The following is a 14093-nucleotide window of genomic DNA, read 5'->3' as shown; positions in this document are numbered from 1 at the left end:
TTACGTATTCTATGCACGGAGATTCTCCAGGCTACTGGCAATAACAGCTCACAGACTTCCGGTTTGGGAAAATCGAAAGTGGAAGTAGCCAATTTATTGTCTCTCTGCAGAGTGAACCTTCGTTTGGAGTTGAATTTTTAAACTGTGTTTTTACATGGCTCACGAGATTTAAAATTTTACAACAAATGTTGTGTTTTTTTGTGAATCAAGATACCCTTTGAAGCGTATCTAAGACTGAAAATCTGACTCCTCCCTTTAGTCTTCAGACTTCAGTCAGTTCGAGCAGTAGTGTGCAGTCACCAGAGTAGTGTTACAGAACAGTTACACTACTAGATCTACTACAGTGTAGTGTAGTGAGTGTAGCACGGGTAGCGGACAATGTACTCGCACACAATTAATTAATTGCACTAGATCTAGAATCAAGATCTAAAATCTTGTCAGCTACTGCTATGCTATGTAATGTAAACACGTTTGCCGACTTGAAAGTTTTGACGAAGGAATCATATTCTAGAAATCTAGATCTAGAAATCTAGATCTAGATTCTAGATCTAGATCTAGATCTAGATCTAGATTCTAGTCGTGAATGGTTGGCTTATTATTTTGTGAAACTTGTAATAAATCTAGATCTAGATATAGATCTATATCTTGGATCACAATTTTAAAAATAGCCTACTGCTCTGTTTTTGTATGTTCAGATGCCATTGGACATGACATGATTGGAGTTATTTGGACGGACTTGAAGTAGGTTCTTAAAATTTAACAATATGATGATGAACACCATAAGAAGAAAATTGATTGAGGGCATAATATGTGCTGCAAAACACACCAGGCATTGCCATAGATTTATTTGTGTCAATAATGCAACACTGAGGCGTACAGATCCTGCCTTCCTGAGAAATGGAATCTTTAAATGGAATGTTGTGAGGAGTGTTTCTTGCAAGTCAAGGACTACACAGTATCATTCACCAATAAAAGTTTGCCAACAAAGGCTGATTTCTTCTTCAAATGGTAAGATGATTGGTTTAGAATTTTGCAAAAATTGTGTTCGGCCCATATAGATCTAGATCGAGAGGGAGGGGACAGGTGCAAAACATCCGTTATAGCAGGATTCTCGTTATAAAAGGGATCCTGTAATAAATTCAAGGGAAATAGTACAGTAGGCCGAATCTATGAGTCTGGTTTTCTGTTTGTTTCTTTTTGTAATCTCCCCTGATGGTAATGTGGTTCAACATGATCTCTAGGTCTTACTTGATCAAAAATCGAATAAGGTTTCTTTCTCTAGCGCTAGCGATGTTGACAGCTCGGCGTTGGCAATCAGAAAGAAAGTTCTCTTGGCTAACTCGCCCGCTGTGTTGTCACCCACTCCACCGCGTTCCGTCTGCTTGCGCACGTCACACATTCGCTCCATCCATCCCATTGCAATCACATCGTTGTGACCTCTCCATTCCCGCATCGGAGAAGTGAGAGGTGTAGTAGGTCTAGATAATCTAGACTAGGCTGGCTTATCTCGCGATGCGTTTTGCTTGTCTGTGCATACCACATCCTCCCTTCCCACTCATTCTCTCCGGCCTTCATTGTTGGCACACGTGGGCTCTCTCATTCTTTCTTTCACAAGATCACCAGCAAGTTTCTCAAATGGCAAGGTTTTGCATGAATGTCTGGCCTATGTGCTGTGCACAGCAGCAGCTATATTGAATATTCCGCTATAACCGACTCACATGTTTGTCTGATTGTGCAATAGCAGTATTTTATTTACAAAGATAAAGAAGAGAAAAAAACGGGGTTTTAGAATAGTGCCTTCATAACAGACTTCTCGTTATTTCAGGACTCGTTATAAGTGGATTTCACTGTACCAAACTCATACTCATTGATGAGACCTATTTTATTATTTCCCTTGAATTTATTACTGGATCCCTTATAACGTGAATACTGAGCATTATAACGGATATTTCGCTCCAGTCCCCTCCCTCTTGTTATAACAGGATTCCACTGCAAAAGTCAGGTACCGTAACTAAAATCTTACTTCACATGTCTTGTTCTGTGTATGCTGTGAACTGAACCTTTGAAATTATAAAGGCTCCAGCTTGTATGCTTTGATTTATTGTTGTCAAGTATAAATTCAAATTCAAGTGCAAACACGTATACTTTTCGAATTAATTACTTCCTTTGGCCCTTTGCAGAGAAAGGCAGCATGCAAGCACTTTCTGTCGTATTCCAATCCTAGGCAAATTATTTTAGTGGTCACCACCTATGAATGTCTGGAACTCTTCACTTACACTGGCCACGGTATAGGAATTCTGTACCCTGACCAGCCCAAACAATTTCCTCTCCCTCATTGCACCCATATCTGCTGATCAAGGATGGCCTGAGCAGCCATCTCCACACCCACACTAAACAGGACTTGACACATGAGGACAGTCATCATCAAATCAATGGATGACCAAGAGAGCCTTATTCTTTTCGTTTTTCTCTGATTGTTGGAGGATTAGTTTCTTGATCATGTAGTACATGATGAAGGTTTGAGGAGGGTTTGATTACTTAGCCTCTACCACCGCCAAGAGATTTCTTCTTCAACAGATTGTAGATTATGGTAGAGTTATAATATAATACTGTATAACACAGGGATCTGTAGTTCGAGGGATATAGATGAACTTATGGTATTGGCTGTGTCAGAGAACCAAGGGAAGCAACAAAGATTGCTACTTTAGGGGCAAAACAATAGGTCGTATGATGCACAGCCCTTCCTCTGGCCCGATCCACACAAGCCTAGCCAGATAATCATTGGGCACACATGTTGAGCAGCGCACTAAAAATAGCACAGCTAGCTGCTTTTGTAGAGGAGGGAAGGTGATATTTTACCGATCTTGCTTTTTTCCATTTTTAAAATGATTATCATTTGTCTCAAGTGCACCCCAAAGGACATTGACTTTAGGTCTATACAGCAGCGTAATTAGTTCGACTATTCCGTATTTGTGTACGAGCTTCAGTAATTTTTTTACAAAGATAAAGAAGAAGAAAAAAGGGACCGCAGCCACAGTTCGACGGATGCATGATATCGAGTCTTCTGTGTTCGACCTATGTGTTGTACTGTAATATCCTCCTCCCCCCCCCTATTTGATATGACAATGTATGTTTTTTTCTCTCTCAAAATGACGAATTTCATTATTTTCTGTGCTTTAAATGAAGGCTATTGATATTGTGACTGTCATCTGATGTCAGCTATGCTATTGTTCCAGGTGTTGGAGATGCTGAGTCAGATGGACGTGGAGAAGAAGAAAACTTTGGGAGATATGTTCGTGAGATATGTGCCATACCTGGTATTGGTCACAGAGTGATGGTCATTCAGCCAGGTAGGCAAACAGCTGGCAGCATTGAATTTTCACAACGTTACATTTGCCTGTTATGTCTCTTTTTCTATGTCTTCTTCTTTTCAGTGTTGATGAACAAATATAAAAGAGCCGATCCTATCTGCCTTACAACTATGTTAGCCAGAGTGTATGACTTGTCATTTCAATTTCAATTTGTACATTTCTGACATTGGGTATTTATGTAATGGTACAAAACTTTTTCTCTAACTAGATCTATTTGTAAGTGATAAAGTTTCTCAAAGCAATTAAAGTCAATGACCTTCAGTCACCATTACACTGTACAGTGGAACTCAGACTCAACTAAATTGAAGGTCAGACCCTACGACTGTTGAATATGAGTTCTACTCTACTTCTTTTCTTTTTTAGTCCCCCCTTTTTTTCTGCATTCCTGCAATATAGGCCTACCTGATAAGTGTTTGCTTGTAACTTCTCCAACACATATCCAGCTGTTCTTTACATACTTTAATGTTGTAGAGTCATACCTCACACCTATCCCAAAAATGTATTTCCCTTTTTAAGGTTCCTAACTGTATAGATCGTTACTGTTGACCACTGTTTCTGGAGGTTTTTTAGTATGGATTTATTTTGAATTTCCCCAATTCATTATCATATGCAGAAATACTTTTATTCTTTAACCATTGTTTGCTAAGTTATTTACCATGCACATCACACTTTGTGTTTCTACATGGTAGGGTGTTGTTTTTTTTCTATATTAAAAAAATCACTGGAAAAAATCTGGAGAAAGACTCAAATTATCCGTTGATCTTGCTTACATGGGTCTGGAAAATATTTCAATGTGTTTTATGATCTGAGTTTCTTAAAAGAAAAAAACCAACTAATCACAAGATTTGGTCTAACGTTTTGCTGTTGGGACCCCAGATATCAAGGCAGGAGCAAAACGATATGTTATGACATCTCGTGAGCTGAAGTTAGAAGAAACGTGTGCCCTGGTCAGAACATTGCCTAACTGGAGAGTGGTGGAAAAGGTTTGTTCACTCAGGTTCCTGTTCCAGGAGGTGTCATCTCTGACTCAGAGGTTGACGTGAGGTTATTGACCTGCAATTGAGGCACTGGTGTGCTAACTTTCTAGTTCATGTCTTACCATCATTTAAATGATTTTAAAGTTAAACATTTTTTTAAAAGGAAATAGTCTCAATTTCTAATGCTCTTGAGCTATTGGAAAAAAAATGGTTTTGATTCGAAGTCATGTATAAATCTGTAGTGCAGTTTGAAATTTATGTCTAGTTTTGTTTTCGTGGGCCTTGCTTTCTCTTAATGTGTCTCAACTCTGTTTGTAATCAGATCTGACCTGAAAGTGCTTAGTTACTGAATGGGCTCTTGGCCACTAAGAGAGATCTTTAATGGGACTGCACAGTGATTGGGTTCTAGATATAGATCTAACATACACTGTTGTTTTTTATTTAATGTTTTATACTGTATAACAAATAATAACTTAAAATAATAGCCTCTAAAGTTTTTCTCATTAGAGTCCCATCATATCGTGATACAAACAGACTCTCTGGCAATTTTACATGAACTTGGAACCAAACCATCCAACAAGCTAGAATTGAAATTAATCGAAGTAAAAATTAACATTGGAGAGCCCAGTTAGTGGGCGTCCTCAGCCATTCAGACTCCCTGAGGAATGGCAATAGAGACAAGAAACAAACTACACTGAAGTCCGTTTAAACTGAATGCGGTTAATCTGAAAATGGCGTAAAACCAAAAGAGAATAAAACCATCTTTTTTTTTTTTTTACTGCAATTTGAGCAGCCTCTCTAAACCGAAAACTGAGCTAACCTAAGAAAATCTGGGGATTCCGCAGATATCAATTTAAAAGTGGATTCCAGTGTTGGTGTAAGTTAACCCTTAAACACTGGGGTCCCCTGTGCCTTTGAAGCTAGTCTTCCTTAGCTGCAGTGATTTGAGTGCTTTATGTGAGGCATCATTGTGAAACCAGGTGCTCGTCAAAACAATGAAATCGAAGAAAAAGACGCTTCCCCACCAGTTTGGCAATTTTAGTTGAAATTTTGTATTTTAGCTAAACACCTTTTATGTTCCTATGAAAAGGCATTTCTATGTGAATTTTACTGAAAATCCTTGTTTAAAGGCTAAAAATATGTAATTTTCAGTTTTCAAGGACTCATTGATGAAGTTACCAAACTTTGGTGACCATTTTCTCATCAATTTAACAACTGAAACCAGGATACCCCACTTTTTTCAATCGCAAATATCTCGACTTCTATTCAAACTAGATGGACATTTTTTAAATTGGAAGCGAGGCAAATAAATCAGTTCTCAGATATATATTATTAACTCCACATGCCCAAAAATTGACGAGCGCCTGATTCTACCATGTCGTGGCACATATGTGTGCACTACCACACACAGAGAGATGTGTTTGATGTGCAGAAGGGTAACGATCATGCACGCTTTTGTGTGGGCTCATGTCATAGAGCTACAAAGAGACCTTGACAAACATGACCTCACGCCAAGAGAACTCTCAACTCTGCATAACATTACCTACTTCTTAGACAAACAGGCAAGACTGAACAGCTGCACCTATGGCTCACAAAGAGAACACTGTTTCACTAGTTTCAATGTTTGGCATCTTATTTTTGATGATAGTTTCATATTTATAAATTCTTCTGTGAAGTATTTACACTAATTTTCATTGCACCCCTGCCCCTTAAGAGAACAGATAGTAGTTGCAAATTGATTTTGAATATGCCATGCCTGCATATATCTATTGTATATCATTTTATGCTCCTTTTACTTTTCAGAGGTTTGTGAGAACAGATCAAGAAAATACAAATCAAGTGTTTGGATCAGGAAATTTTGCAACGTTATTGCGAGAGATTAGGGGCAAGGGGAACATCAGTGCTGTGGTGATTGGGATAGACCGGCTCAAATCTGCTCAGCTGGAAACTCTGCAGAGAGCATGGCGTATACCAGTATTTGACAGGTAAGCTCTGTGTAATCTTACAAGGCCTTTCATGTCATTTTGTTCCTAAAGAGAGAAAATCAAAGTGATTTTGTGTCATCTTGTACATTTCCTCTGACAAAAACTCTCAGATATTCACTATCACTTCTTTGGTTCATTAGTTCATTCCGTGTTTTATTGTCTCAGTTGTCTACAAAAATTATTTCTGTGTTGCTTCTGCTTAGGTGCATATCACAATCATTTTTGTTTCTTTTGTATGAGTTTTGATAAAAGAGAATTGCATCTTGGCAATGATTCTGAATGATGGTTATGATTCTGAATGATGGTTTTGTCAAACTCAGTGAATATTGAGTTGACTTTACTAGAACAACAGCAAAAGAAAGTGTCACTCAACTGATAATAACTTGACATTAGTTTCTGACTCCAGATCGAAGAAATCAATGGCTTAGTTTTCTCAAATAAAAAAAGAGAACTGGGAGGTATCAAGTGCATAGACTATATTACATTTAGTGTTTACCGGATATTGTTATGAAGAGAATATGTTGAGTAATAGTTTGTTGAGCTGGTGATTTAATGCTCAATGCTGAAGTTCACCATCCTTGGTTAGGAAACATATTGGACATGTTTTTGAAAATTATTATTTTGAGTTGGTTGGGGGGGGGGGCTAAATTTTTATTCCCATGGCCATACACCATGTCACAAAGCAGCTATGTTTTATATCAGTGTTCATGCAATAAACTTTCAGGTACTTTGTGTTACTTATAGATTCAGTGGAATCCTGTTATAACGAGAGGGAGGGGACTGGTACGAAACGTACGTTATAGCAGGCTTCTCGATATAGGGGATCCAGTAATAAATTCAAAGGAAATAATAAAATAGGTATAATCTATGAATTTGGTGTTCTGTTTATTTTTCTTTGTTATCGCCCCTGATGACGATTTTGCCCAACATGACCTCTTGGTCTTATTTGATCAAAAATCGAATCAGATTTCTTTCTCTAGTGTTAGCAATGTTGACAGCTCGGCGTTGGCGATCAGAAAGAAAGTTCTCTAGGCTAACTCACCCACTGTGTTTTCCCCCACCCCACCACATCCTGTGGTGCATTCCCGCGTCTGCTTGCGCATGTCACACATTCGCTCCATCCATCAGCACTGTGACCTCTCCATCCCCGCATCGGAGAAGTGAGAGGCATGGTAGGCCTAGATAATCTAGACTAAGCTGGCCTATTCCGCAATGCGTTCTGCTTCACAACGGCTTGTCTGCGCATGCCACACCCTTCTCACTCATTCGCTCCGGCCTTTATTGCTGGCACAGATGGGCTTTCCCATTCTTTGTTTGGCTTGATCACCAACGAGTTCCTCAACTGGCGAGGTTTTATAAATGTATAAATGGCCTATGCGCTGTGCACAGTAGCAGCAATATTCCGCTATAACCGATTTGCCTGTTTATCTGATTGCACTATAGCAGTATTTTATTTGCAAAGATACAAAGATGAAGAAGGGAAAAAACAGGGTTTCAGAATAGTGTCTTTATAACAGACTTCTCGTTTTTTCAGGACTCGTTATATAAGTGGACTCCACTGTAGTTATTATGCTATTGTCTGTCACTGTTCTCTCTATTTTCAGGTACACTGTAGTGTTGCAAATCTTCAAAGATCATGCACAATCTTCTGAGGCTAAACTTCAAGTTGCTTTAGCGGAAATCCCATATATTAGGTCAGTGCAGCTATGTGCTTATTAGCATAGAGGTACAAATGTACACATACTCCCATCTACAATCCACTAGTGTCTGTGCTGTAAGGATTAGGTGTTTCGCCTTTTGCACACAGAGTACCAGAGTTTGAATCTCGTATATGAAAAAATTTTTTACGGAGTAAGCCTTATCTTTCTGCTGGTACATTGTTTCCCTGTCAGCCCAGATTGATACTGACAGGCGAGATGGGGATACACACTAAATGCTTAGCGAAGTAGGGATTTTGTGGAGACGGGGTTGGGGGTGTGGGTTTGTGATATGAGGTAGAGGCATAACCTTGCCCAACTTACTGCTTTTGTTTAGAGAACATTCCCTCAGAGCCCTCACGCATACAGGGAATTTCCTTTATGGACCTGACTCGCGAATTGAAAAAGTTACTTTTAGCTGATCGCTTTGAAACTATGCTATGATTCTCAAAAAGTATACTAAAATATTGTCAAGATGTGGCATTTATCATTTACTCAGGCTCCTTGTAACACTGAATTTAATGGTGTCTATATTTATTTGGGACATCTGAATGGACATAAGGGTCTTGAACATCTAGCTCTCACTGGTAAAATTGAGGGCAAGCGAGGCAGGGGTAGGCCCAGAACAACATACTTGAGGAACCTAAACAAATGGTTAACAAGGAAAGATCAGGGAAACGTACCTTTTTTTTAGAGCATCCGAGCAAAGGAATGAATGGAGAACCATGATCGCCGATGTCTGTCGCAGATCTGGCACTGGATGATGATGATGATATTTTTCTCCAGGTCAAGACTGGACCTCATTCACTGTGGACTCGATGGCTCTGGCTTTGGCAAATTTGTTGGTGGAGGCACACCCATGCCTCTTGATCGACGTCGTGAGTTGCTACAGGTTTGTGGTGGTCTCAATTCTTGGCTTGTCATACGACTATAGACCACTTTGCACTGATCTGAGTTAAAACTGATGTCTTTTTAAGAACATATGGTCGACATGGGGAATCGGTTTCTCCTCTGGAATAAATCTAATAATATATTTTTAAGTAACATGTACTGTTCATGAGTTATTAAGAACAGCAATTTGATAGCATTGTACATTTTCCAGGTTTTTTAAAATAAATGAGCGTAAACTTCAATAGGATAGACAAGGGGGTATGTTTTACTTGTATCAAATTTTCCTTTTTAGTATAGTTTTACTGCACTTGCATCCCTAGTAGGTCATATGAGTGATGAAGATTAGAAGTGTTACTAAATAGTAACGTACAAATATAAAAAGAATAAGAGATAAGGACGATAGATGTTTGATAAGAAAGAAGGAGCAGACCACACCCAAGCACCCACTAACCACCCAAATTTTCCCTTTTTATTTTACCAGAGAAGAGAAAGCAAATTGAAGAAGGATCTTGAAAAATTACATGGGAAGCGTCAAGAGTTGAGGAAACAAAGACAGGAAAACAGTGTTCCCACCGTCGCTGTTGTTGGATACACAAATGCAGGTTTGGGTTTTTTTATAGCTAGTTGCTTTCCATTTCATCTTACATTTTGACTCAACACCAAAGATTTTCTACTTTTTTTAAAGGGTTTTCAGTTCCGCAAAATTTACATAGAAGTAAAGTTGTGGGAGTAGAGTGTCCATACCATATAGTAAAATTTTCAGGAAATATAAAGTATGAGCCACCATTTTTATTTATTTATTCAAAAGCTATACAGTGGAGTCCACTTATAACGAGTCCCGAAACGACGAGAAGTCTGTTATAAAGACTCTATTCTAAAACCCGGTTTTTCTCCTTTTTTATCTTTGTAAATAAAATACTGCTATTGCGCAATCAGACCGTCACGCGAGTCGTTTATAACGGAATACTGCTGCTGCTGCTGTGCACAGCGCACAGACCAATTAAACATATTTAAAAACCTTGCCAGTTGAGAAAGTTGTTGGTGATCCAGCGAAACAAAAAATGGGAGAGCCCACGCGAACCAACAATGAAGACCGGAGTGAATGAGTGGGGAGGGTGTGGCATGCGCAGACAAGCAGAACGCATCGCGTAATAGGTCAGCCCCGTCTAGATTATCTAGGCATACCGTGCCTCTCACTTCTCTGGTGCGGGATGGAGAGGTCACAATGCTGTGATAGATGGAGTGAATGTGTGATGTGCGCAATGTGGGGTGGGGGACAACACAGCGTGCGAGTTAGCCTAGAGCCAGAACCCCTTCTTTCTGATCGCCAAGGCCGATTTGTCAACATTGCTAGTGCTAGAGAAAGAAACCTGATTCGATTTTTGATTTTTGATCAAGTAAGACCTAGAGATAATGTTGAACAAATCATCATCAGGGGAAATACAAAAGGAATAAACAGAACACCAAACTGACAGATCAGGCCTACTTTACTATTTCCCTTAAATTTATTACTGGATCCCTTGTAACGAGAATCCTGCTATAACGGACATTTCGCACCGGTCCCCTCCTTCTCGTTATAACAGGTTTCCACTGTATACTCTTTTATTTATTCAAGTGTGGATGTTGGATTTTAGTGGTTTGATTGGTCTGTGCTGCCACTCATGTTGGATATGTTGATATGAAGTAAACATGTTTTGTTTGCCACTCTCTCTAAGAGAAACCAACCTGATCCAAACCCTCATGAAGTTCACATACATGTTTTCTGTCTGCCCCGCTCTCTAGGAAAAACCAGCCTGATCAAAGCCCTAACAGACGATCTGTCATTGAAGCCACAGAACCAGCTGTTTGCCACGTTGGATGTGACCTCTCACGAAGGATGTCTGGCCTCTCACATGAGGGTGACTTTCATCGACACCGTTGGTTTCATCTCTGACATGCCGATCACGCTTCTGGACGCGTTCAGAGCTACACTGGAAGATGCCATGATGGCGGTAAGGCAGAAAAAGCTTATGTGCCTTCTCAGTTCATTGATGTTCTGTTAATTTTGTTGGGGTTTTTTCTGTTGCTTTGATCGTACATTTTCCATGCTAAGTAAGTGTTCCATTCCTCAGGGCTGGCTTATGTAGTGTAGTGATTAGGTGCTTCACCGTCACATGCAAAGGACATGAGTTTGATTCCTGTGTGGGGAGAAATTTTATCAAATGTCCCTGTCTGCTGAGACATATCCATCTCAGCCCAGGCTAGTCTTAGCAGGCAGAGTCAAATCACGCCTCCTAAATGATCTAATTTGTGTCTATGTGGGCATAAATATATCTATAAAATAATTACTGTTTTTTTTAGTTCCTCAGAAAACAAAATTAAAGGCACACTGGAATGATAAACACAGGATATCAGTTAAAAACCACCTACTTTGATTTATGTCTAACTTGTTCTCCACAGGATGTTGTTCTCCACATACGAGATGCGAGTCACCCAGACAAAAAACTCCAGGTGGTCTCTGTACATAAGACATTACAGCGTATGTTGACCAGTCAACAATTGAGCAATATGATAGAAGTCTACAACAAGGTGGACCTCCTGTCGGAAGAGTAAGTGATTTTTATGCCTAATTTGTTCATGTCATGTTCAGAACAGTGATAGAAATACATTTTTGGATTAACTAGTTTTGAAATTCATTTACAAGCCAACTGTTTTACTGTTAGAAAAGTGAATCTGTTATTTCATCTCGCACATCATTGTATTCTTTATGAATACCCTTGGAGCAAGAAGTTCTGATGAAACATTAGGTCTTATTGTATGATGTGAAAACTTTATCCCTTTCAATGCAAGAATCCTGTTAATTTAGACTCTCACGAAGGTCCACATGGAAATCTATGCTCAGATTTTCATGTTTGATGTTAAATCACTTTGGTCCATTATCTCTTTCTTCTTTCCTTCCTTCCTTCCTTCTTTCCGTCTTCCTTCCCATTTACTTGTACAGTACCATGTGCCTAATGCTGCTCCTTCAAATTGACCTTGATCATTGATGTTTCTTGAAAACAAGTACGTGGAGATTTGTTGCGTCATGAGACTGCAGTCATTCTTATAGGCTATCAGGAAATATGGCCGCTTCCTAAATTATCGAAATTTTGTTGATGAGGGTAGTAAAATATTTGCAGTGAAACAGGAAAAATGCCAAACAGTTCTAAAATGTTTATGATTTCAGAGAGCTTGGTGAGCTTGACAGCAACATTTTGCCGGTCTCCGCGGTGACGGGCCAGGGCTTCCAGGAGCTGGGCATGCGTTTGCAGACGGCACTGATGGCGGCCACAGACAGGATGGAGAAAGTGTTCCGTATACCCAACAGCGAAGTCATGCTTCAGTGAGTACCATAATTGGTAGTAAGTGGGTGCCTCTGGTAGATATTAGCGGTACTTCCATTGTTTTCATCAGCATTTGTTGGTAAGTAGCTGGCTGCACTTCTAATCTAAGCCTTCTTTTTTTTCTGGTCTTTCTGCTACATAATGTATTTATATCTATTGATTTGATTTCTTCTGGCATTGGGGGTTTCTCTGTCACTGCTGTAATTTTGTTATCAATGTTTCATGCCGCTTTTGAAACAGTTGAGATTACTTTGGAGATAGTCGTAGTGGGATACTAAGTCCCTTCGGAAAAATGGAGATATCATAATAGATGCAACACCTTTACCATAATTATATTGGAAACAAACTCCTGTCTTTTGTATGTAAAGTGAAAAGCTTAACTTATAACACTTTTAACATGTGGAACACACATGCATCATCTTTTTTAAAGAGCTACTACAAATTAAATTAAATGTGTCAGAGAAACATTCCTCCACCAATTATGAAGGCCAAGAAAGTGTAGTACCAGAGTAATTGATATTTCATGTGTCCCATTTCATCTCACCCCCAGGTGGTTGTACCAGGAAGCTGCCGTGAAGTCTGTTGAGCCAGATCCCAAAGATGGGCAGTTCCTGATAGTTCAAGTCATCATCTCCAAGCGAGCTTATGGCATATTCAGGGCAAGATTCACTCAAAAGAAGACAAAGACCTCCTCAGTATAAAAGTTTCTTTAGAAAGTTGTTGATTTTGTTCTCTGCTGTGATATGGGATGAGTTATAAAATAAAATTAATACATTTTCATAGTATTGCGTTTTTGTTGTGTAATGTCAAGCTGTGTGAGTATGAGTGACTTTTCATAACAGTGAAGATCTGTTTGGAGCTCAGCTGGGGTGGCAATGTTTTGAGTTTTAGTTTTGGACCCCTTTCAATACAATGAAGATTATTCATGAGGCGTGGTCTCCGAGTTACCCGCCAAATGATAGGGAGGATATTGCAGACACTTCATACTTAGAACATGTAGAAATGCTTCAGCAGGAAACAGAAACCAGGTTGTCCACATTTTGGTTTACGGTCGTGCCACTTTAACAACAGGTGCCCTTGGGTGGAATGTTCAGCAGTGAACAAATAGAGGTATGCCAGGTACATTATTTTTATAACATTAGCACAGGATCTAATAGCCATGGATAAACTGTGAAGGGTGCCGACAAAATGAGTTATTTCTCGGATTTGAGCCCTATGGAAATCGCTACGTCACACTTATAGGTGAAGTTTTCACAATTTTTAAATATGAAATAATATAAGGCATGTTATACTTACAGAATATGACATCAATGAGCAATCTACAAATTTTACTCTAGTGTCGATTTGTGGCCAATAACTCCATTTGTGGATTGTGAGAAGTAACTCGTTTTGTCAGCACGTCTCACAATTAATGCGTCAATAGTTTTGTGATCTCCAAAAATTGAACAAGAAAAAGAAAATCTACTTGGTTTGAAGAGCAAAGAATAAAGGATCGAAATTTCTTTAAGTTTTGAGGAAGTCTCGAGAAAGAAAGGGCAGACTATAAAGATAGTTCTTCCAGATTCTATGAGGGATTTTTCCTTCAAATCTCTGAAATAGCCATGGAAACCAGTCTTGGTTGCCCACCGTGGTCTTGTTCACCATGGTCAAACATTCTGCCACGGGATTAAAATTATTAATGCCTGTACATATTCTGTTCTGTCACTGTAAGTGAACTTACTTTACTTTACTTTACTTTTCCGATCCAGCGGCCATTTGGGTTCTAGCCCTTCGGTCTGTCGATATGGCAAAGAATTTGCAGGTTTAAATC

The 14093-nt window shown here is 39.2% G+C and overlaps 1 protein-coding gene across 3 annotated transcripts; it reads left to right on the top strand.

Annotated features, from left to right (window-relative positions):
• Window positions 1–70: 70 nt before the first annotated feature.
• Window positions 71–13065, top strand: LOC101845790 (putative GTP-binding protein 6). 3 transcript variants are annotated; one of them, XM_005103840.3, is made up of 12 exons: window positions 71–353; window positions 696–1008; window positions 3237–3350; window positions 4248–4354; window positions 6152–6333; window positions 7938–8027; window positions 8817–8922; window positions 9403–9523; window positions 10704–10912; window positions 11361–11509; window positions 12127–12282; window positions 12834–13065. In XM_005103840.3, exons 2-12 carry the CDS (start codon window positions 765–767, stop codon window positions 12982–12984), a joined length of 1629 nt encoding a protein of 542 aa, XP_005103897.1. In that variant the 5' UTR covers window positions 71–353; window positions 696–764; the 3' UTR covers window positions 12985–13065. The 3 variants fall into 3 exon arrangements, with proteins under 3 accessions (XP_005103897.1, XP_035827094.1, XP_035827093.1); XM_035971201.1 differs by having other exon boundaries at window positions 110–128; XM_035971200.1 differs by having other exon boundaries at window positions 124–144.
• Window positions 13066–14093: the final 1028 nt, after the last annotated feature.

The sequence above is a fragment of the Aplysia californica genome, unplaced genomic scaffold (genome assembly GCF_000002075.1).
Source record: "Aplysia californica isolate F4 #8 unplaced genomic scaffold, AplCal3.0 scaffold00392, whole genome shotgun sequence".
Lineage (NCBI taxonomy): Eukaryota > Metazoa > Mollusca > Gastropoda > Aplysiida > Aplysiidae > Aplysia > Aplysia californica.
Note: the sequence above shows the minus strand (reverse complement) of the source record. Positions and strands in the feature narration are given on the sequence as shown.

Coding starts and splice junctions, on each gene's coding strand:
- LOC101845790 (XM_005103840.3), top strand. CDS start 765: ATGATGATGAACACCATAAGAAGAAAATTGATTGAGGGCATAATATGT. Junction 1,009..3,236: donor GCTGATTTCTTCTTCAAATG/GTAAGATGATTG, acceptor CTATTGTTCCAG/GTGTTGGAGATGCTGAGTCA. Junction 8,923..9,402: donor GACGTCGTGAGTTGCTACAG/GTTTGTGGTGGT, acceptor TTATTTTACCAG/AGAAGAGAAAGCAAATTGAA.